Consider the following 24,857-nt stretch of genomic DNA (forward strand, 5'->3'; position numbering starts at 1 on the left):
CAGCCATAGTTCCAGTGAGCCAAGGAGATTCTACATTAGTAGGAGAGAACTCCAAAGTTGGTTCTGGTGAAGTCCAACCTGACCCACAAAAAGTCTGACTAGTCAGGCAACTGTTAAGCATTAGATGATTGTTCTTTGGCTAATAGCAGAGTGAGTGGAGGAAAGGTGCTTGCTTCAGGATGTAGTGACCTCCACTCTAAAACAGCAGAGAGGCAACCTGAGCCTAAAGAAACCTGTAGGTTGGCACCTTCACCTGTCAGTGAAGAGCTAAAGGTGTGGGTCTGGGCACTAACAGCTGTCAGCAGCCTCTGTTAGCCTTTATGGCTGCACTGACATGGTGGCCTGGCCCCATGACAAATAGCAAGATAGGCCCCCGGACACTGTTGGTCATGGTAGTGTTGCTCAAGTTATGGGGAACATCTTTAGGTATGCTGGGGTTTGCCCTGGCTAAGGAAGGGTTAGCAGAGGTAGACGCCTCTCATCCTCAAGAAAAGAACCCGGGTAAAGAAGCAGACAAGGTACATTTTATATTAGGTCCCAGCATGGTTGAGATGGGTCAGCCCCACAGAGGGAATGACCTGGACAGGAGGATGTAAGGCAGAGTAGGCCCTGCAACAATCCAGCCTATTTCCTTACTTGTCCTACTCTGACAAACTAGGTAAGCTCTTCCAGATTGTGGCTGAGCTTCCTGGCCTGTTCGCTGGGGGAGGCTTGTGTAGAAAACTGGATTTTTAGTTGCAGTACACCCCCACTTTTTGCCTAGTATCTGATGCAACTTTGACTGAAATTGTGCTGGGTTCATGCTAACCAGGCTCCAACACCAGTGTTCTTTTCCTAAAAACCGTTCCACAATTGGCACAACTTCAGCCCCCCTGTAAGTCTCTAGTAAATAGTACCCCTGGTACCTAGGGCCTTGGGACTGAAGAGGATCTACTAGGGCCGCAGAATGAATAGTAAAAAGAACAATTGATGGACAGAATGCAGAACAATGTCATACATTCAACCCAGTACAGAGATCTGGGCCTAAATCCATAGTTTTTTTGCTCACCATGCCATTAAAGTTTGGACCCTGCCATATGCAAATCAGTCTTGACCCTGCGCCCAATGGGAACAGTCCATCCAGAACTGCCAGGCCAGGTCCTCCCTGGACTGGAAACAAGCATCCTGGGACCGGTTTCGGGCTATCAGCCCTCATCAGCCAGGATAGCTTGACTCCAGTGGCATGGAGAGCACGGGGCCCACGTATGGGCATACCCGTACCTCTCGAAGTGACAAATGCAAAAAGAACAATTGATGGATACAATGCAGAACAATGTCATACACTCACCCCTGTACAGAGATCTGGGCCTAAATCCATCATTTTTTTGCTCACCATGCCATTCTAGTTTGGACCCAGCCATATGCAAATCAGTGTTGACCCTGCGCCCAATGGGAACAATCCAGCCCGAACTGCCAGGCCAGGTCCTCCCTGGACTGGAAACAAGCATCCTAGGTCTGGTTTCTGGCTTTCAGCCCTCATCAGCCAGGATAGCTTGACTCCATTGGCATGGAGAGCACGGGACCCATTTCTGGGCATACCCGTCCCACTCGGGGTAACAAATGAAAAAAGAACAATTGATGGGCAGAATGCATAACAATGTCATACATTCACCCCAGTACAGAGATCTGGGCCTACATCCATTGTTTTTTTACTCACCATGCCATTCCAGTTTGGACCCAGCCATATGCAAATCAATCTTGACCCTGCACCCAATGGGAACAGTCCAGCCCGAACTGCTAGCCTGGTTGATGAAGGGTGATGCCTAGAAACCAGTCGCAGGATGCTGGTTTCCAGTCCAGGGAGGACCTGGCTTGGCAGTTCGGGCTGGACTGTTCCCACAAGGAACAGGGTCAAGACTGATTTGCATATGGCTGGGTCCAAACTGGGGTGGTGTGGTGAGCAAAAGAATGATGGATTTAACCCAGATCCTTGTGACTGGGTGTGAATATTTGCATAGTCCAGTATTCCGTCCATCAGTTGTTTCTTTTGCATATGACACCCTAAGTGGGAAGGGTATGCCCAGACGTGGATCCCGAGCTCACTACACCACTGGATTCAGGCTAGCCTGTCTGATGAAGGGTGATGCCCAGAAACCGGCCCCAGGATGCTTGTTTCCAGTCCAGGGAGGACCCGGCTTGGCAGTTCAGGCTGGACTGTTCCCACAAGGAACAGGGTCAAGACTGATTTGCATATGGCTGGGTCTAAACTGGGGTGGTGTGGTGAGCAAAAGAATGATGGATTTAACCCAGATCCTTGTGACTGGGGGTGAATACTTGCATTGCCCAGTATTCCAGTATTCCGTCCATCAATTGTTTCTTTTTCAGAACGAATTGTGTCACCCTGAGGACCCCTCGTCAAGATCATGCAAATTGCCATTGCAGGCTGCGTGTCTTGGTGCAGAAAACCAAAAGGTCGATATGGTACACAGTCTTGTGTGCCATGACTGGCGACACTGCAGACTGATAAGACACCCCTACAGTAGGCATTACAGCCCAAAGGCAGGGTGCACTATATCCCATGTGTGGTCATATATGCCTGAGAAGGGAAAACATAGTGTACAATGATGTTTACACAATGCATGCCGTTATAACGTGGTCATTACAACAACCGCGTTGTTACATCCGATGCCATTATAACGCAAGCAGTTACAACTACTTGCTGTAGGGGGCCGAAGGTGTTGGATTTTAAATCCAACACCTTCCCTCCTGTTGCGAAGACTGGAGTTGGAATAGTAAATTATACTATTTCAACATCCAGTGCCCCCCCTACAGCAAGTTGTTGTAATGACTTGCGTTGTAATTGTCCACGATGTAACAATGCGGTCGTTGTAATGACTGCATTGTAATGGCATGCATTCTAAACGCATGCGGTCTAACATGGCCTATTCCCCTTAGACATTGTAAGTGAACAGGGAAGTGAACAGGGCAGCCATACCGAGTACATGGACTGGACAATCATCGTTCCGAAGTCCCCAGCTCCATGATGGCTTCACTGTATCCCAAGATGTTTGGTATCAAACATCTCGTTTTAGTAAACCCGCACTGATGTCAGGCATCAGGATTTATTAATAAATGCACACAAAGGGCACCTTAGAGATACCCCCAAAAATCTACCAACTACTAGTATGGTTCTCAGCTAGCTATCCCTAGACATGTTTCTGGCATCCTGGGGTGACAGCCTTCGCTCTCAGAGGCTACGAAAAAAAGCCTGCTCTGGGCGGAGGTGATCTGCCTTCCAGGGCGGAAGCTTCAAAGGCCATGCCGCCTTTGAAATGTGACCCAAGCCTCTCCAGATAGTGGAACATGGCAACCCCTATGTTCTGACCCCACTTTTCAGCTAGAGACAGGTGGGAAAATGAGTTAGATTAGGAGGTGGGCCCACACCTAGCCAGCACCACCCCTAAGGTGGGGCAGCTGATGTGGACCCCACTTTTCCAAATCCTCCATCCTGTGTTGGAGAGACTTAGCCTATAAGGGTCAGGGTTATGCCCACTTCCCACAGGAAGTGGCCACATAGAGGGAGTAGTCAACCTAAGGTAAAAAGCCCATTGGCTACTACCTGGTACTCCCCTTAATGCCCCTAAATTGAGTATGAAGATGACACACCTCGACTCAGAACTTCAGATTTGACGAACCTAAAGAAGAAAAGGACAACAAAGAAGAGCTGCTGAACCCGAGAACGGACACCCTGGTGCAGAGTTTTGGTGTGAACCCCTGCCTGCCGCTTCAAGACTCGACTATCGAGGTGAACTGTCTTGTCCTGCTGCTGTGTGGTCTCTAAGAACCCCGGAGGACCACCAGCCTTTGCCAAATATCAAGAACTCCCTTAGAGTAGACGGGCTACGCCCCTGGAGTCCACAGGCACCGAAAACCGCAGAGTCCACCGACAGCTCACCGGCCTGAATGATGCAGCAACCAACCAGGAAGAGGTGCTCATGCTCTGGAAGGTCACTTCTGTCCCACACCTCAAGTGTGGAGGCACAGGACCGACGGAGCCCGTGCAGTACCTATCCCTGTGGTACCGGGCGCCCTGCATCAACACACACCACAAAGAGTCCAGTCAGAACTCCAACTGACCAGAAAGCAAGCATCCATCGAGGGACATCACCACCCCTGAGACCCACTCTTGGAATGGCCCAGCAGTCCTAAAATCGTCCAGGCCAGCTGTCGGCTCCTGACTGTGAAGGCCGCCTTTGCGCACTGAGCCTGGCCGACGTACCCGCTCTGCACCCAGCCCGCCCGGCCTGGGTAACGATGATCTGGCTGTGTCCCAGTGCTGCGGATACCTGAACCCCTGTTTGGGAGCTCTCTGACTTGCCTACAAGACCCCTTTTGAAGCCTGTTCCTTGGTGCTCCTCCTTTCATAGTGACGCCACTAGAACCCTGCTCCCGGCTGAATCCGGGACTCTCCCAATGAACTGCTAGTAGAACATTGGACCATGGCTTGCTAATCCTCCGAACAGAGAAGGTGAACCGCTAGAACTGCCTGCCTGGTTTTCTATGCGTTTCTGCTTTTTCCTCCCACAGGAATCCATTGTGCGTAATTACGCACAACTAGTAACTATTTTCCGAACATTGATGATTTATAAGAAAAACAATACTTACTGTTGAACAAACTTCTTGGTTTGAAAATATATATAAAAATAATTGTTATTTTTCTACATCGGTCTCAGATTTTTTCTTTGAGTGTGTGTCTCCTTTATTGCCTCCATGAGTACAACAAATTCTTAGCGCTACCCTCTGATAAGCCTAACTGCTCGCCGAGTCTACCAAAAATAGAGCATTAGTATTATCTACCTTGGTTTCTGTAAACCAATTGGACACTCCCTGGAATGTACACAGTGTACTTCGGTTTGGTGCACTATATAGAAAGCCAGCGTCCAACAAATCTCTTGATTTTTCAACCCATCCTTTCCCATCCCAGTGATAAGTTGGGAAAGTGTTGGGTCACAATCTGGCTAACGGGTAGCCCTGGATACCGCATGACACTTCAGCACATCACAGATGAGGAGATATTGAGGCATGCCAGATGCCTGAGGCACGGGCTCGGACTTCATAAGCCCTGGACAGTCCTTCAGTGTTGCTGGCTGCCTCAGGCTGATACTGGACCCAAAATTCAACATTTTCTATTGCTATTACTGACTGTTGGTATAGTAAAAATAGGCCAAAAACAAGGCGAGCATAGTCCTAAAGCCCATAATGGGAGACTGACAATAATCTTCATATTTGCGCTCTTTTGCCCTGTGCCATCCTTTCCAAATGGTCATCGAATGCTATTTCACACTGGCACCGATATATCAACAGGTAGAGACCTTTAGTGATTCGATATGTTTGTACAAATAAGTTCACTTTTTCTCTACAGGAAAGACACTAGCGTAATTAGAAGCTTTAATTAAATTTTCTTGCATTTTTTAGAGATGCCTAAACCCTCTTCCATTGCCAGTGTAAATTAAATCCAAAACTTAATGTCCTCAACTGTCTAAACAGTCAGTTTGTTTCTACCCTATTTGATGATTTTGTTTATTGAAATGATTTGTATCAAGTTGTAGAAAGCAAAAAAACAAGTAGTAACAGGAGTGGATGGTCAATACAACCAAACATGAGGCAATGAGTAGTTACACTTTGATCTGAGGTTAGAGGAATTACCATACATTAAGGTTAAATAGTACTGGTGAGACACGTGTCCAAATCTAGGGAACAGTACAGACCGCTAATGCTAAGGGTCTCTATAAAAATTGCAGGAAGGCAGACATCTCTAGAGTTAGTTTATCATGAAATTAGCACTGACCTTCATAGTCCCAAAGCCCAGGAAAAGCCTGCCCTGGCTCCCCTGGAGGTGCTGGAGGATCGCCAAAGAATGGGGCTTTCACTTCCATCAGCAATCCTTCTTTCATTGACTTTAAGGTGAGAGTCACTGGTTCATGACTTACTGGTAAACCATCCCATGTATACTTGATATTAAACTCCATCTAAATATATTACGGGGTAAAGAAATGAGTACTTGTATTATTAAGTGTAGAAGAGTAACTGGGTATCATTTACACAAATTAGACAACGTTTCTCTTGATTAAGTAAGCAATATAGCATGACACAGCAAAACAACATATGTTACTTTTTGGAAATTAATCAACATATTAAAAAAAAAAAATCATAATTTAATATTTCTTGACAAGTCATCATTGCTGCTTGATGGGCCACATCAGTAATTTCAATCCACATATGGAAGTCAATTATCACACATTTGTGTTAATTTATATACTACAAAATACTCCAACTCTACTTCCTGAGCAGTTATATCTAAGAATTTCTATCTCATATCAATTCAAAATGTTATGCTAAATTATACTTAAAATGAATGCACAAAAATAACAGTAACACTACTCACAAAATAGAACTAAGACAGCAAGTGTAATAGCTTCCCTTACAAGACTATTACTAAAGATAAATCAGCACAAGAATGGTATATCAACATGAATAAACAGTACAGCCAATCAAATTTCCTTTTTAGTACATTTCTGTTATAATGTTTTGAGATCCTCAGTTAATATTTTCTTGGAAAAGTAGATGGTGATTTCAGATCAGTTCAGCCAGATAACCTTGGCATGAGTATTAAGAACTACAGTGAGTAAATTCATGAGTTACGAGGATCGAATGTTGGTGTTCCACAATAGCGCATTCCTGAACAAGATAACATATATTGACATGTACACTTGTTTGTTTTCAGATTTGATTAGAACTATGATTGTAGGATTTTCAGTGAGCCTTCCAGCCTGTGTTGTCTGACAAGACACTAGAAACTCTCATCATTTTGGATGCAATACATTCTATTTTATTGAAAGAGTGATATATTCGTACAACCCTTGAGCTTTCTGCTTATAATCCTAAGTAATAGTTGTGGATCAAGTGGATCTCAGAACCACCTGGAATACTTTAATTTGTTGACAATTTTTCGATAAGTGTACACTTATTCTGAGCTTGCTTGTGGGAGGGAGGAGGAAATGTAGGACTCAGTATGAAATTTGGCAAAAAGTTTGCCAATTTGTTGAGGACTTAATTTCTATTAGCATCTCTGACAGAACAGCTTTTAACCTCTTTGGGTTTCTATTACACTTCAAGGAAATAGCAAGCAAGCTTCCCAACATGTTTGCTTTCAGGAAAAATGTACCCTCTTGTTTGTAAACACAAATATTAATCCGAAGTGAATGTATCTTGCTATAGTCAAATTGTACTAACTTTTGTTGAGGAAAAAAGAGAGTGTAAATGTTTACATTTCTACATGTCAGTCTCTTTTCCAGTTTTTCTAGATTAGTATGAATGGATGTTGGTCTTGTGTACTGAGAATTCGTTTAGGAATCCTATAGTGTAGGAATTAAGGAATCTAACATTACTTCATCACCCTGTCGTATTTCTGTTAAAATAAGTGGACACTACCTCAGTCAACCTTTATTTAATGTATTGGCCTGTTCTTGGTGCATATGTTGATATAGACACTGTATTAATATTATTTTAAATTATGATGAAGGTATCTATACATGGAATGTTTATTAGAAGTGATTTTGACACTCAACATATTGTACTCTGTTTTATGATTAAAATGGATTATAGAAAAAAATCCTTTACCAATTGGATAGTGTGTTTTCCAAGGATCAAATAACGTCACGCTATCAGATCTAATTGCCTGAAAGGGGCAGGGTAATAATGTTTCCATGCCAAATCAGAAATGTGGCCTGGAGAATTTGTGAATTGCACAATAGGTGGGCACATGCTCATCTGGAAACCTCATTTTGATGATTTAACTACAAAGAAAAGTTTGTTGTTATAAAAAGATTTCATTTCCTCTCTTCTTGGAGAGAGGCAATGAGCCCAAAATGTCCTCCAGTGTCTCACCCTTACTTTTAATGATATACTTTGGAAATAGCAGAGATTTATTTATTTAAATGAGTTCACTAACTCTGGTGAAAAATAAATGATCTTCTTCCCATTCAATGAGCGATTTAATTGTCTGGCATTTATGGATATTAAAAATCTCCATGGCTTTATTTCTACATGTAAGAGCACTGAGTAAAAAAAAAAAAAAATCTGTCCTTTGTATGGTCTAGTATACTGATCGCAGTTAAGCAATTCAAACACTAAAGGGTTTTCAGTGCAGAATGCTACCAAGAATTTGAAAGATAATTTGATAAAGTTAAAGTCTTAAATTGTTTCCTATAAACTAACAATGACGAGTCAACGTGCAAGGTTAATGGTAACTTATTCCACTAATACAGCACTAATAAGGAGAAAGATAAGCCACCAAATTGCTAATACTTAATGTGAGGAGGAGTTTGTAGAAGATGACCCCACCTCCCCAGAATATAGAAACCAAGAAGGCACATAAGGAAGCAACTTCCATCTTTTCGATCACACTGAAAGTATATTTCCCATGCATGAAACCTTAATATGATGTTCTGTTCTGAAAGATATATTGAAACAAAGTCAAGCTTCCTGTAGTGAAAAATAGATCCATTGCCATAATCCATCCAGGGCCTCACACCAGAGTGATTCTGCACCTAAGATTTAAAACAGTGAGTATTTTGTATAGAGTTCACTAATAAAGAAATCAGCTGTAGGTAATCTTATTTACCTGCAGCACCAAAAACAGTAAAGCATCAATCCACTAACCCAAGTTTTGGGTTTATTGTGCAGGATATGGGAAATGCTATGTCATTGGGCAGACATAGCATTAAGAAAACAAGTGGATGGCACTGCAACCGCCACCCCCCAATTTATTGGAATTTAGCTTCAGCTAAATGCTCCACATCTACTCTATAAACATTGCCCGTGTGCCACTCAGAAACTGCCCTTTGCTCAGGGATTGATGATCTGCAGAGCGTGGAAAAAATAAATGGCTCAACTGGTTAGCGTGTGATGTCTGGGATGACCTGTCAGGTATAGCTTTGAATTCTGGAATGGCTAACTCCGCATACCATCCTTTTGAGGTTGATACACGAAGAAAAGTGGGAGGTAGTAAAAAATGTTTTTGCCAGTGCTACATAAAAATCCGAGTAGGTAATTCATTCCAGTCAATAAAGTGCTATTGAAGCCTGTCTCTTTATGAACAGAACAGAATGCTAGTTTGAATACTCATGAGTCATGAGTGGCCCATCCTACTTTTGGCCCTTTACTTTCTGAAACATATGGTTATGGTTCAAATTTCAGCACCATAACTGTACAAATTACGAGTAGCAGAATGAGTTAAAAAAAGACTGAATATACATGGCAATCAGAGAAATGCAGGGAGGTTGCTTCGAGTGAAAAGATGATATTTTACTGTCACCAGAGCTATAATGTTTCCCAGGTCAAAGTGCGAGTAGATCGTCCATCGCACAATAACTCACGTCCCACAATACTTTTGCATAGCAGAAAAGGCCACTTTATTAAGACAGGTGTCAATCAATTTCTTTTCAACATTTCAATAAATCGTTAATAAATTCTTCACTTTATTTCAAACTATGTACAAAACAGCAAATCCCCATTGTAAAGCCCAATCAGAGCCCGAATGACTGACCCCTGTAGATAGCATCCCCTCATTCTCATTTCCTGTCCCCTTGACTTAGTCCCCCCCCACCTCCCCCCGTTGGAGGATGGACAATCCCGCTCAAGGCTGCCACCCCCCACAGGCAAAATATCCGCCTACCAAAAACAAACTAAGAAAAACAAAACTACATGCCGACCTGTCTTAACGTGGCGAAAAAAGAAAAAACGCACCCAGCTATCAAAAATGAAAAAGAAAAAAAAAATTCCAATAGATGCAAAGCACCAAATGAAAACAAAGGGCATGGTGGGTGGGACAAAATGCTCAGGGCCAACACCCCTCCTCCCCGCTCCCTTGGGCACAGTGATTTTCCCGCCCCGCCTACCCCCAATTTAATACCTCCCCTCGCGCGCCTCCCGCCTCCCTAATCCCTCATCCGCCCCACCTGTGTGCCGCAACCATTGTGCGAACAAACCCAGGGGGCGACCGGCTCACGCCACGCACCCCCTGGGTCCCCCCTCGCACAATAACTCACGTCCCACAATACTTTTGCATAGCAGAAAAGGTCACTTTATTAAGACAGGTGTCAATCAATTTCTTTTCAACATTTCAATAAATCGTTAATAAATTCTTCACTTTATTTCAAACTATGTACAAAACAGCAAATCCCCATTGTAAAGCCCAATCAGAGCCCGAATGACTGACCCCTGTAGATAGCATCCCCTCATTCTCATTTCCTGTCCCCTTGACTTAGTCCCCCCCCACCTCCCCCCGTTGGAGGATGGACAATCCCGCTCAAGGCTGCCACCCCCCACAGGCAAAATATCCGCCAACCAGGAAAACCAAAAGAGTTTTCCTGCCCCACCCCCAAAATAAGTGTGCGGTAAATAGTTTCAGGCACACCAGATGCTTTCTTTCCAAATTTGCGCAATCAAGTCCCTTAATTCCGGCAAATAATAGGCTTGCCCCACTTTGGACAAGTGCACCCCATCCTCTCTGAAAAGATAGCCTTCCGAACCCCGAATGTGAGAATGAGCCAGCACCTTCAACCCTTTGCCCCAACAGAAAAGTCTCATAGCTCTATTAACCTTCCGTCTCGCTTTTTCCATCGCAGCATGGTTACGTGCTCCTCTCCAACACAACCTTGTGATGAATTTCGTCCATACTACCTGAGTGCCTTCCCAAGAAGCCGTGAGGGCCTCCAGATCTTGTTGCATCAATTTTATGAGAGTTAAACCAGATAAGCTGACCAGATCATTTTCCCCCACATGAATAATGAGCAGGTTCGGAGGACCTCCACCTGAACACATCCTGGCCAAAAGAGGGAACAAACCCCCCCAACGCATACCCCCTTTTCCATGCCATACCACCTCATGGTTAGCACTGTGAAGTCCAAGTGATCTCCCACAAAGCTGTTGCTCAACATACACCGCAGCCCATTTCACGAAGGAATGTCCTATTATCCATGTCGTTTTTTTAAAATTTACACGCCCCGGAAGCTTACCTAGGTAGAGAAACAAAAATTAACCAGAGGAATAAAGGAAAAACTTTGAAAACTATTTACGAACATATCTTTCGCAACATTTGGACTTCCACCTCCCAATACGCCGTATGTCTGCCCAAGACCAGCCCAGGCGAGCCGCTTCAGTGGCTGCCCCAATGCGGAAAGAGTGTGTGCCAAAAAACAAAGGATTCTCACCCACACGAGAAAGCACTCGTCTCATAACACCCAGCAACAGTGCAACCGATACCGGACGCCCTTGGGCATGGCAAAAAATCGACCCATCAGAAAAGAAACTAGAAGCTTTAAAAACCTCCCATTCCTTGACAGGGCAGCAGTGGCCCACCCCACTCCTATTTAAGAAAATCCATTTGCCCCTGCCCAACTGATCCGTTTTTGAAACCCGCAACCAAATCCGCAGACGTTGCTCTTCCAGAAAAACCTCTGTACCCTGAACGCCTGTCCTATGACCCGAACCCAAAAGCTCGGATGCCCTGAAAGCCCCAAAGAACAACCAAAGAAAACATAACCTAAACAGACGGCATTCAGACTCATTGTAACAGCAGAGGGGAAGCTCCAAAAGCATCTTTTGCAACAACTCAAACGTCACCGCTTGCCTCAACGGCTTAGCCCCTGGTTGCAGTCTACTTAAACCTTTTAGGACCCTTTTAACCAGGACCCCCGTCACCGGATCCCTTCCCCACCTCAACTGCCCGTAAAAAGATACTCCTGCCAATTTACCAGAAATGGTAGTGTGGGAAAGACCTTTGTCTATCATGTGTAAAACAAAACCCAGAAGCAGTTGCTCATCAGTCAATCTCCTCCTATGCTCAGCACACAGTTTACCATAGCATAAGAACTCGCTCCAGGCTTGCTGATAGCTCCGTCTCGTAGATGCCGCTACAGAGTTTTCTACCAAGTTGACAATTCTCATTCCCCCCACTCCCAAACACACTGTGGGATTAGAGTCTTGTTGGGAGCCGCCCCAGGTGCCAGCCTTCGAAATTTGTCCCACTGCAAACGAGACAGAGAGTCAGCTATACCGTTATGTACTCCTGGAATGTGCCTTGCCTAAAAACAATGTTAAACTGTAAACATTTTAGCATAAATGCATGCAACAAACGCAGAACTCTCAAATCTCTAGCCTTCTGATTATTGATCAATTCGACAACCGCTAAGTTGTCAACATGAAACAGCACTGAACGATTTTTGAACTCTTCACCCCAAACATACAACGCAACCAAGAGAGGGAAAAACTCAAAAAAGGCAATACTGCGACCCTGCAACAGCCACTGACTTGGCCAACATTCAGCGCACCAACGCCCGTCCCAGAATATGCCAAAGCCTTTTGCTCCAGACGCATCCGAGTAAATCTGCACATCCCAAATCATGTCTTCTTCACCAAAAAACAAAGACACACCATTGAAATCTGCCAAAAAAGTCAACCAAATGGACAAATCCGCCCTGATAGCCGCTGAAATGCGCACTCTGTGATGAGGGAGAATTGCCCCAGACATAGCCAAACCGAGTCTCCTACAAAAAGTTCTCCCAGCCCGGACCACCCTACACGCAAAGTTAAGGTAACCCAGCAGCTTTTGCACCTTCCGTAGCTCCAATTTGCGCTCCCCCATCACGGAGGACAAGAACACAGAAATCTCCTGCACTTTCTCAGCCGGCAATCTAGCGACCATAGCCACCGTGTCAATTTCAATGCCCAGAAAAACTAACGCAGTGCTAGGCCCTTCTGTTTTATCCAACGCCAATGGCACCCCCAATTCCTGAGCCATCAGCTGGAAAGAATGCAACGCCCAGAGACACTGACCTGTGTTCTGTTCGCCAACAAACAAAAAATTGTCTAAATAGTGGCAAATTAAGGCATGACCCGTTACATGAGTGAAGCGCCATTGCAAAAAAGTGCTGAAAGTTTCAAAAAGGGCACATGAAATAGCACACCCCATGGGCAGCACTTTATCCACGTAGAAAGCCCCTTGCACCTGCATTCCCAAAAGCTCAAAATCAGAGGGATGAATGGGGAGCAACCTAAAAGCCGATTGTATATCGCTCTTAGCCAATTGCGCAGCGGGCCCTGCTGATCTAACTAGACGAAGAGCATCATCCACAGAAGCGTATGAAACGCAAGAATCAACCGGCGAGATAAAATCATTAATTGAGGAACCCTCAGGCCATGACAAATGGTGTATCAGCCGGAACTCTCCCTTTTTCTTTTTAGGAACAACCCCCAGAGGGGATACAATCAAATTGGGCAGAGGACATTGCCTAAAGGGACCCGCTACTCTGCCCGCCCCCACCTCAGCCTGTAACTTCTGCTGAACCACCTGAGGGAATTCCTTCGCCGACTTCAAGTTATCAGCCCATCTACTTTGCCTAGGACCCTGGTAACCAATCTTAAACCCATCCTTGAAACCCCAAAAAATTCTGTTGGCAGCTTCCACATCATCCGGATAGGCCTCCAGCCAGAGCCCCAAGACCTCCAGCCTAATTGGGGTAGGAGCCCTTTGCTGCAAAGTGCAAGTTCTGCCCTCGTCCCCGCTGCCCTCTTCCCTGCTCACCGAACCTCTGACCCGCAAAACATTGTGTGAGGGGATGTTTGCCTCCACATTGAGAGCACTCATGCTTGTAACGGCAAAACTGTCTACTGCAGAAGCCCCTGTTGAAGTTCCAGCAGGCCCCAAAATTGCTCGGCTGACCCCTGCCCCCAAACCCCACCCCAAATTGGGCGGGACGGGATTGAAAGGGACGATAAGCAACCGGTAACCCACTAGCCGTATGAGTAGTAGCCGGGGGCTGCGAGGACGCCATCCATTGCAACCATAGCTCGGAATCCACATCGCCCCAAGGTCTGTCAGGTGCCACACTCAAACGCGCTCTGAATTCCTCATCATAGGATAACCAGGCATATCCCCCAAAATAACTCTGAGCCTTCCTGATAATGTCCATATATTTAAACAAGGCAACCGCCCTATCCGGGTATTTCTCACAGTAAATGGAGGCATAAAGAAGAAAGGCAGAAGTCCAATTCTCAATACTTTTGGGGACCCTAGGACGCCTGGCCAACTCCCACTCCTCCTCCTTAGACCCTTCCTTGGCCTGAATGTCACGATGCAATAATTGAAAAACGTCAACAAACTCATGATGCCAGATTCTGCTTTTAGTCCTATCAGACAAATGAGAGCCCAATGGCATAGCAATCCCCATATATGGCAATTTTTTGTGAATATTCTTATCTTCATCCGCGGCCACTGAAACCTTCTGACCTGTAACAGCTGGTTTTGCGACAACCATTCTTGAATCACCCCCTCCCTGAACCGTCCCCATTAAAGAACCCCGTTGTACCACCCCCACAGGCCCCTTCTCCCCCAATGGCTCTCCCCCAACGCCAATGGACCTGGATAACTTCTGCGTGGTACCCCCTTGTCGCCAAACTGACCACCAACCCGCCGTACCTGCAGGCAACGGAGCTGCGCTGGAATGCACGTCTTGACCAATCTCTTGAGGGCGAATGACAGCTGCAGGATCCCGCTTCATTGCATGGTCCGCACTAGACATCTGCAACAAACTAAGCACATTGTGTTGCCCCGACACACCCCTCATACCCTTCACAGGGTGTATGGACTGTTCTTCTCCAACATCATCCCCATCCTTCAATTCCCCTTCCTCCAAATCATCTATATCATTGCCCAAAAACAAATCATCACCCGAAGGTGCCCCACTGCCCCCAGACATTGCCAAATTACCCCGTCCCCCAGAAACCAAAGCCATTTTTGCCCTTGACCTAGTGGACGGGTGGCCCGCAGAGGAAAGGAAATCCGCTCCAGATCCCCCTTCCACCAAAGGCACACCAAACAGAGCCGCAGGAAGCTCCATCCGCATTTTGCGCTTCCCAGCCGCAGTCCGTGCAGATAAAGACTGATGGGTGTCCTGCAAGTCGCTCAAACCGCGCTGTTCCTGTCCGCCCAAAGTGCCTCCTGGACCCCCAAAGCTGCCACCGTGTGCCGTGGAAGCTGCACCCTCAGCTCCCACTCATACCCAATGACCCGCCCCATGCTCCTGAACCAAATCCGATGTGAAACCCCCAGGGCTCTGTCCCAATGACCTCAATGCTACAGAGGGGCCGGCACCAGACTGAACTGCCTCAACACTGCCCAGTGAACGCGCTACGAGAGGGGCCGCAGCACCGCCTTGCTGAGACCCGGAAGGCTACCGAACTGCTCCCACCCCAAACTGCACCTGACCAGGACCCGACAGATCACACACAAAGGGGGCTGTGTCTCTCCTGCTAGCACCAGGGCCAGAACTGCCTCTGTTGGGCGGCATCCGTTCTGCCTGACTCCCCAAGTGTGCATCGCCAATAAAATTAGGTGCGCCCATGCCAGAAAAAGGCGGTGCTGGGCTCAGAACATAATTCTGCCCATTAACCTGCACCACTTGCCCACATTCTGAATACGCAAGACCAGCTGGGGCACTTGCTGAGAAATGCTCACTCTCCTCTCCTATGCCAGCAGCAGCCTGGGCCCCCACACTCCTTGCTCTCCCCCCAGCCTGCCACCTGCCCTTGACACACCCGGACAACGGTCTTGGACACCCCCCCGCCTCCCCACAGAAACGAGGGAACGCCCCCTCCCCCTTCCCATCTTAGCGCGACGCCCGCCCACAGCAAAACGGGCGGGCGCACGTACCTCTTCCCTGCCAGGGACCGCAGCGCTAGAGCCCGCCGGCTCAGAAGCGCAAACACCCTCGACCTGCTGCAACTCCTCCTCCTCCGTGTCCTCGACAGTAACGACCTGTTGCGGCGACAGGCATGCCTCCACTGCCTTCCGGACACCTCGCGCTGCTTTCCTCGGCGCACGGGCCACACCGACCCACGCCTGCCCAGGGACTCCCGGCCGAAGCAGGTCGCTCCTCCCAGCCTCACAGAGAACGCGGACGGCATTCCGCACCTCCTCCTGTGACGTCATCGTCAATACTACGGCTCTCACCCAGGGACAAACAAAATGCTCAGGGCCAACACCCCTCCTCCCCGCTCCCTTGGGCACAGTGATTTTCCCGCCCCGCCTACCCCCTATTTAATACCTCCCCTCGCGCGCCTCCCGCCTCCCTGATCCCTCATCCGCCCCACCTGTGTGCCGCAACCATTGTGCGAACAAACCCAGGGGGCAACCGGCTCACGCCACGCACCCCCTGGGTCCCCCCATACAGAGATTTTCTTTGAACCATGTACTTGTAGTCCCGAATGCTGCAGAACGAAATGTAAAAAAATGAACTGAATGAGCTACTCGAGAACGGATCTATGATTCTAGAGGGCCCTGTGACACTGGCTCAAATGGTAGCGTGAATATGGCCCACACAGACTTCTGAGCACTGCGGCTGCCCTGTTCTAATCCTCATAACCAGTCTGTCCATCTCAGACGGCTCTCAGGATAATCTCTGATTGTCTGTACGTGCACACTGCCAGCTATCCTGCTCTGAGCTGCCTATGTCCTCTTCTCCCCAGTCTAACCTGGATAGGCTTCACCAGGCTACATTCCAAGCGTACATGTATATGTGATGGAGCAGGTAGTGCAAACTTTTGTATACCTCCTCTATTTTTGCATGCAAGTACTAATTATATATTCTATTAATTATAATACTATTAAACGAGTTTTGCATGTTTACTAATGAACATTATTAATACTAAAATATACATGGGATTTGCTAATTGCATGGCTAAATAACTCTTATTACTAAAACCTGTACGCATATTAACAATAGTATATGTGGTAATATAATATTGCATGATATATGTTGCTTTGTGATGTTTGCGTTAATGATTGGATCGAAAAGGTGATAATAATTGCTTTAACTGTCGCTATATGCTAGATATATACAAGCACATAGAGGGATTAGCAAGGGGTTAACATTAGGATCACCAATTCCATGAATTAATTATTCTTTTGTATTTGTTTCACTTAAGTTAGTGTTTGGGCCTAAATCCAAGATGGCTGCTGACACCACACGCTGAAGTGGCCACAGTCTCATGAGGCGCGGAGTGAGCTGCGCATGTGCGAGAAATCTCCTAAACCTCGTAGTGACCTCTGTACGACATGTCCCCGGTCAAGGATGTAGAACGGGACATCGGCCAAGACAGGAGAACCATCAACCTTACAGTAAACCGGAACAAGCCGACTTTTCGCTGACCAATGACCTCACCCCTCAAACTGTACTGAAAATCTGGAGAAATAAGTTGGACGATTTAAACCAGCCAATCACGACTGCCCTAAAGTAAAAATTTGTATCTTCTATGATTTGTTTTATTATAAAAAGGCTAGTAGAATAGAGAGAAAAAAACTACTCTTCCCTATCAACCTTCCATGACTTTGTTCGTGACGCCTTTCCTGATGATCCAGATAATGCCTGACCGCTTGATGACTGCAAACTTTTTCTAAATCCACGGGCTATGATAGATGCTTGCACGATTTCTGGTCCTTTGAGAAATTGGGACTGTAACGTGCTGAGCAAAGAACTTTGAGCTTTGGCCTGCTTTTTGGACAATTTACGACAAAATTTGGTTATACAGAGCCAATGAATTAGAGGACTTCAAATAGCCAGATTAGGTAAATATGATGTTCTGCGATTTACCTGAATTAATCAAGAAATTCTAAACTTTGACGAGACAAATGCACATATAAATTCTTATGATAAATTTAGATAAACCATTATTGATTAACGAAAATTAATGAGTTTGTGGTTTTTCATTAAGAAAGATAAGGATTCTGAATCTTAAAATGTGTTTTAGCTGGTTCTAAATCACCATCAACCAATCCAACTAAATTGGTCCATTCGACCAAGAGGGAGGAGTGCCTTGATGTTTGAGAATAGGGATCTGTAGGCGAAGGATGTTAATGTATATTTTGTAAAATAACGTTTCTCTCTCTATAGGTTTCAAGGTATTTCATGTGAAGTAAAAGTTTTTCCCTTTGGACTGTCTCGCATCAATAATAGAGGCACTGCTAAGGTATCCTATCAAAGAAAGATATCACTTATAGAAATGTCTACCAAGACCAAATAATTGGACGTATGGGGTGCAATACACCCTGAGAAAATATACAAAATAAGGGACAAGGAATGAGAATAGATCTTTCCAGCGGAGTATCACAAATGTGATCCAATACACAGCAATACAGTTAACAAAAACATACATAGAATAAATGTAATTAATCAATACAAGTTTTATTAAAACAAATTTTAAAAGAATTGGCGCATAATAGATACAATACAAAGTAGATAATTACACGACTAAAGTAAAAAAAAATGTTCATAGAAAAATATACACATATTAAAAAGCAATCTACCTCACAAGTCTAAATCACACAAATCTAGTGGAAGGACACTTTTGACAATAAAAGTACCACAGTTGTTATGCGCAACATCCCATGGGTATCATGTCTACAAATTTAAAAAAGACTGGTATTACAATATCTTTTTTAGGTATCAGATTTATACACAATGTAACTCATAGCTGTGAAAGGGTCAGGCCAGGAAAGACGTATTTCCAATTTATTGAAAAAAGAATGGTGACAGAGCAAATATTTCAAGAGTCGAGGTAGATCATTTCCTATAAGGTGACTATCAGTAAACTTATAATGGAATCTAAATCGCAGATGTAGTGAAGTGCGATATTGTAATACCAGTCTTTTTTAAATTTGTAGACATGATACCCATGGGATGTTGCGCATAATTTTGAAGTACATATGTTGTTTTTGTTTTATCATTTTTTGAAATTTGACTATATGTATTGTATGTATTTTATTGATAGGTTTTGCTAAAAGTACGATTTACGGAAGTCCTGAAGAAGGTGGCTCTATAAATTTGTCCACCGAAACGCGTCGACGCTTAAGAGTTGTATTTGTCCTGGGACCAATTGCCAAATATCTGGGTATAGTGAGTCTAGTGGTATTGGTCCAAAGGGAACACAAACCAACACTACTAAAGTACAACTGTGGTACTTTTATTGTCAAAAGTGTCCTTCCACTAGATTTGTGTGATTTAGACTTGTGAGGTAGATTGCTTTTTAATATGTGTATATTTTTCTATGAAATTTTTTTTTTACTTTAGTCGTGTAATTATCTACTTTGTATTGTATCTATTATGCGCCAATTCTTTTAAAATTTGTTTTAATAAAACTTGTATTGATTAATTACATTTATTCTATGTATGTTTTTGTTAACTGTATTGCTGTGTATTGGATCACATTTGTGATACTCTGCTGGAAAGATCTATTCTCATTCCTTGTCCCTTATTTTGTATATTTTCTCAGGGTGTATTGCACCCCATACGTCCACTTAGTTGGTCTTGGTAGACATTTCTATAAGTGATATCTCTCTTTGATAGGATACCTTAGCAGTGCCTCTATTATTGATGCGAGACAGTCCAAAGGGAAAAACTTTTACTTCACAGTATATTTTGGTGCTCTGTCCCTTTGGACGTTATTGAGCCCCTCTCCTTGTTTTCAAGGTATTTCACCACACATGTCCAGCGCTTGAATTTCTCATCCCTCCTGTGTGTGCAGACTCGTGAGTGAGAGACGTATGAGTGTTGGTGTTATGGGCCCCACCAATGACTGCGTGTGTGAATGAGCTAGTGTAACGTCGGGTCTGCGATGCAGGGAGGGTATCGGTTAAGGTTATTCCCCATTTTCCAGTTTTGCGCTGGATCATTTTTAATGGTAGCAGAGTTATGGTTTTTATTGTTTTGGTTTGGTGGTTATTGCTTGTAAATTGCTTATTGATTATTGATTGTGGGAAAGTATTGGTTTATGTATTAACACTCTATGTTGAGTCGCGTTGAGTTCTGTGTTGTTTGACGACTTCTGGGATGTAGGAAGTCGGAAGTTTGTTCCGTAGTACAGCAGAGGTAAGCGCTGCTCTCAGGAAAGACGGAATTGTTGTTGCCCTGTAGGTACACATGGAAAACGTGTGACGATTGGAGTTGCACGACGCATTGTCTGGGTTCGATTCGGTAACATCGTCGTGTGTTGCCATTAGGGACATTTTCTGTATGAGAGAAGTGTATGGTAGCGAAGGTCACCTGTGAAATTCTTGTCTTAGGTACCAGGAGTCCAAAAGGCACTCTGATTATGCTTATCACTGGAAAGGAAATAGGTGTTCTCTAAGCTTGCTAGAAGGATAAAGTAGAGGGAAGTGCTACTTTATTAACGAGTGTAATAATTATGTAGTAGGACAGACTGTTCGCTGTTCTCGGGAAAGACAGAATTCTGTGTGAATGAACTACATTTTCTGTATGAAAGTGCGTGAATGAAATAGCATTCAGGTTAATTGTGAAACTCTGGTTTTATTTCTCAGGAGCAAAGCGTCCGCCAACTAGGTGTCTTAATTCTAGAGAAATGGTTAGCTAATGCTTGCTAGAAGGGTAAAGTAGAGGGATGTGATACTTTATCAACGGAAGTAACGATTCCGTAGGAGGGCAGAGGTAAGCGCTGCTCTCGGGAAAAACGGAATTCTTGTGAAAAAGGACATTAACTATTCTTTTGTTAGCGAAACAGATAATGGTGGTGTTTTTTATGTCATTACTAACAGAATTGTGAGTCATAAAGATCATAAGAAAGTTTGCCGAAAAAGTTTGTAAAGGAGGGGTCAGCAGAAGCAGGAGTAGAGAAAAAGGCTGACGTCAGAAACACCGCGCTGAGATTGGACAGCCAGTAAGAAACATAGACGCTCCTGATTGGTGCGTTAGTGTATGCCGCGCTGGGAGTGGAGAATTACAGGGTGACATAGACGCTCCTGATTGGTGCGTTAAAGTGAGTCACGCTGGGATTGGAGAATTACGTGAAGTGACATAGACGCTCCGGATTGGTGCGTTAGTGTGAGTCGCGCTACGATTGGTTAAAACAACAGAATAGTCGTAGGGTAAAATCTAGCGCTACACGGAAGACAAAATTATGTATTACGATCCACCAGAAAAGGAGAAAAAGTCCTGGTTTGGAAAGATCAAGAGTTTATTTAAAAAGGACAAACCGATTGTGACTAGAGAGGAACAGTTGCTTCCTCCACCAAAATCGCCCGCATCCTTTATGGTTTCGAAATATGGATATCATACTTGTATTTGGTTGGACAATTGGGCAAAGTATACAAAAGATGATGGAGTTTTGGCATTTCCGGAACATGGTTCATTTAATTTAGCGGTTTTGAGAAATTTGAGAGCAAGAATGATGAATCTAGAGCCGAGACCTAGACCGACACAGTTTGAAGCATTGACAGAATGGGAAGATGAGATGCATGACAGAGAAAGACAGAGAAGTAGCGAAAGGTATAAGTACATGTTTGGTAGGTGATATGGACAGGAGAATCATGATGATAGAATGAGGAGATGGCGAAGTGCAAATATGGCTGATGGTTTGTTCCCTGTGAGACATGCTGAAGAAGTTAGCAGTAGAAAATGTATGGAAAAGAGAAATAATATCGAGTTAAAAGGATATGGTGTGCATGAATCGGAGGATGATGTTCTTGACGACATGTTTTATAAAAATCCACCCCCTTATCAGTCAGATTCCACCTTATTGACACCAAGTGCCCCAATGAGAGAGACTCCACAGAATATAAAATTTGAATCAGTATCACAAGAGACAGGAAGGAACGATCCTTTTAAAGAATTAGAGCAAACACAACATGGTGAAACCGGTAATGAAAATTCAGCTGAACTAGCGAAAACCACTTTAGAGTTAACTGAAAAGATTAGGGAATTATCAAAAATGTGGAAGCTGTAACTGTTCCTGTAACCATAGGACTTGTAATGCCTATTTTTGATAAACAGAAGGATAGTGAGCATTGTCTGACGATTCTTTATAACAGTAATAAACAAACAGAGAGACCAGAAAAAAATATAGACAAGAACCCATGGAGACAAACAACAAGTATTTCACAACAAAGTACACCTACAAATTTGACAGTAAATCAAAGTTTAGTGGATAGAATAATAATGACGACAGAATCAGTTCCAGGATCACCAGAGAGATTAGCACAACAAAACACTGAGAAAGATAGTATAGGGCTTACTTCAGAAGAATTAAGTGAATGGCTAAGGAGTCTGCAGCAAAAAGATAAAGAATCCCAATCTATAGATGTGGCCAAGTTGAAGATTGTTTTGGAAGAATTAATAGTAGGTACTATCCCCACGGAAAAGTTAAAAGCCTATCAGGACGAAGAATTACTATTTTTATGTAAAAGTATAACCTGGAGAGCAAGAAATCTGCATGAAAGACTAGAAGAAGTGGTAACTGAAATGGGTATGGATTTCGAAAAGGTAAAAGCTTTACAAAAACCATATAGAGTAGATTTTTGTGAAAAAGATAATGAAAATCTGAATACCGCAGGAAGAACAACTCAGATCAAAGATATAATCATTTTGTTAAGAAAAAGGGGAGATGTAGATAAATGGAAGAGTAGGTGGTTCAGAAAACGAGATGATGCCTCGGACAAAACGTTTGCAGCTTTCCCCGTAAGAGAAAAGGAAAAGGAAAGGGTAGTAACAGAATTTCCCATGATAGAAATTCCAGGAGGAGGATATGTACATGTCCCTTGGACTAGACAAGATATTTTGTCATTTACAAATGATTTTCCTCGACTACGCGAAAAGCCAGTCGAGTGTTATAGGCAAGTGGATAGGTTCGTGAAGTTATCAAACGTTTTATGGATTGATTTAAACAGTCTTTTTGACATAATAGTACCAGCAGATTTATGGACAGAGTGCAAAATTATGATTAGCTGGCCTACACAAAAATACCCTAGGGACCCAAAAAGGGGGCCCCCTGACCCCGAAGTCATGAAGAAATATGAACAGGTAATTGCCTTTAAACAAAGTACCTCCCAAGGAGACTGATTGGGTAAAAATTGACAGGACTCATCAGGAAGCTAAGGAGTCGGTACATGCTTATTATGAGAGGTTAATCCTCGCCTTTAAGCAGTTTAGTGGTGATGAAAATTTGAGTGAAAAGTCATTTTGTATACCGATTTGTGTATGGGATGCGTCCAGAAATAAGTGAAATGATTAAACAGCATACAGTAGACTGGCAAAATAAGAAAACAGATGAAGTACCGAGACATACAAAATAGTTTAGTGATGAAATTGAAGCTAAACAGCGTAAATTAAAAGAAAATGCTATGTGGGCACAGGTCAAAGTGGCAGAAAGACAGGAAGCTCAATTGATTGAACAGGCCAATGGTGCAGGTATGAAAACTGTGGAAATGTGGATTTTCCTGATCAGTTATGTCCCCTATCTTGGACCCCAACGGTTCTATATGCATGTTACAAGTACATGTATGTTCCCTCCAGTTCCAGTTTCTAAGACGCAAACATATGTGTGTCTACCGTCGACATGTTCTCTGTCAGATCCGCCATCAATGGGCTGGATATTCGATTCCTAAGCATGAAAGGCCACCGACTTTATATGGCTAAGTTACTCCATTTTTACAGTTCAGGCAAGTAGGCCCGATTCTGTCCTCAAAGCCTTTCCCTGCTCTCTGTCTTTTGACAGCTTCAGCTTGAGCTCGCATCTGTATCCATGAACTTTGCCCTACTCCCTGTGCAGCTAACGGTGCCTGCCTCGGCCAGTTTTCGCCTGCCTGCCAAGAAGCTGTATTTCACCTTCGAATTATCTATTTTGCTCTTCAGCCGATGCATTCCTGTCTAGTGATTTAGGTAAACATTTCCTTTAGCTCACAAGCAAAGGACTCAGCCTTTCCGTCCTCCTGCAAGTGATTCATAGCCCTGCTGTCATGGAAAGTTTTCTGCCTCTCGCATCTCATATAGACACTTAGGCGTTTGTGCACGCACACAGTCAGTATAGACTAGATTCTGTCCGAGAGTCCTTCCTTGTGGATAACATAGTTCTTTAAACATAGGATGTTAGATATGATTTGGGATTAGGTTGACTTGACCCCCCAGACTTCTCGTCTCCACATGTAGAGCTAAATGTCAAGTCCCCTTCACCCCCTAGTTGCACGTCAATCACACGTCATGCTGCTGCGCGCGCATCTATGCCAAGTATTATCTTATAGATCCACCTATGTCTGATAATCCTAACCAATCATGTTTCTTTTATTCCTTATTACGCCTAGTTTCGATTACGTACCTGTTTTGTCACTTTTCTTATCAAATGTTACGCCTTCTACATTCGTTTCATTGTAATGTACTTATTATAAAAATGCATGTCTGTCAATAAAGTATTGTACTTCACTTCCTGAACCCTCGTGGTGACGGAACCTGAAGGCCGCGACTCGAGTCGGCCATTTTGAGTGGAATAAAGCCCATTTAGAAAACCTCTTATACCACGGATTCTGCCTCTTGTTATTTTGAGCTATTTTACTTTATTTTAAGATTCCGTATGAAATTCAGTCCGGTAAAGAAGATTTTATTTACCACATAATGGCGCCCGAACAGGGACACTTTCTCATCTCACGCGCCGGCGGTGCGTTGCAGGCCCGGTCTCCTGCCACAACTGGACGGACCATAAACGCGTACCAGCAGGATTTCCTGTAAGCTCCCTCCGGTCAAGCGGGGGCGACTGAGGCTGCGATCAACCCAGACGAGGCGGTGAGAAGTGCGAAGTATCCCGACCAGAGCCTAGCTGAGAGAGCAAGATCCGAGGTATACAGAGGCCCACCAGGTTTCTCGAAATCCCGATGTCCAGAGGGTCCGCTGTCCGCAGTCATCGAGTCCTGTCCATTCTCTGAGGCCTTCCGTTTCAAGGAGCTACTCGGTGAGTACCATCGCCGGGGAGGCGTGTTGACG

The 24,857-nt window shown here is 44.4% G+C and overlaps 1 protein-coding gene across 3 annotated transcripts in view; it reads right to left on the reverse strand.

Moving 5' to 3' along the window:
- Positions 1 to 24,857, reverse strand: part of LOC146862301 (UPF0462 protein C4orf33 homolog) — a 139,775-nt gene that overhangs the window by 55,775 nt on the left and 59,143 nt on the right. For all 3 annotated transcript variants that reach the window (XM_085641489.1, XM_085641488.1, XM_085641490.1), the window contains exon 2: positions 5,828 to 6,008. In XM_085641489.1, coding sequence (XP_085497615.1) covers positions 5,828 to 6,008 — 181 coding nt within the window. The remainder of the gene's footprint in view (positions 1 to 5,827; positions 6,009 to 24,857) is intronic.

This window comes from Triturus cristatus, chromosome 2_2 (assembly GCF_964204655.1).
Source record: "Triturus cristatus chromosome 2_2, aTriCri1.1, whole genome shotgun sequence".
Classification (NCBI taxonomy): domain Eukaryota; kingdom Metazoa; phylum Chordata; class Amphibia; order Caudata; family Salamandridae; genus Triturus; species Triturus cristatus.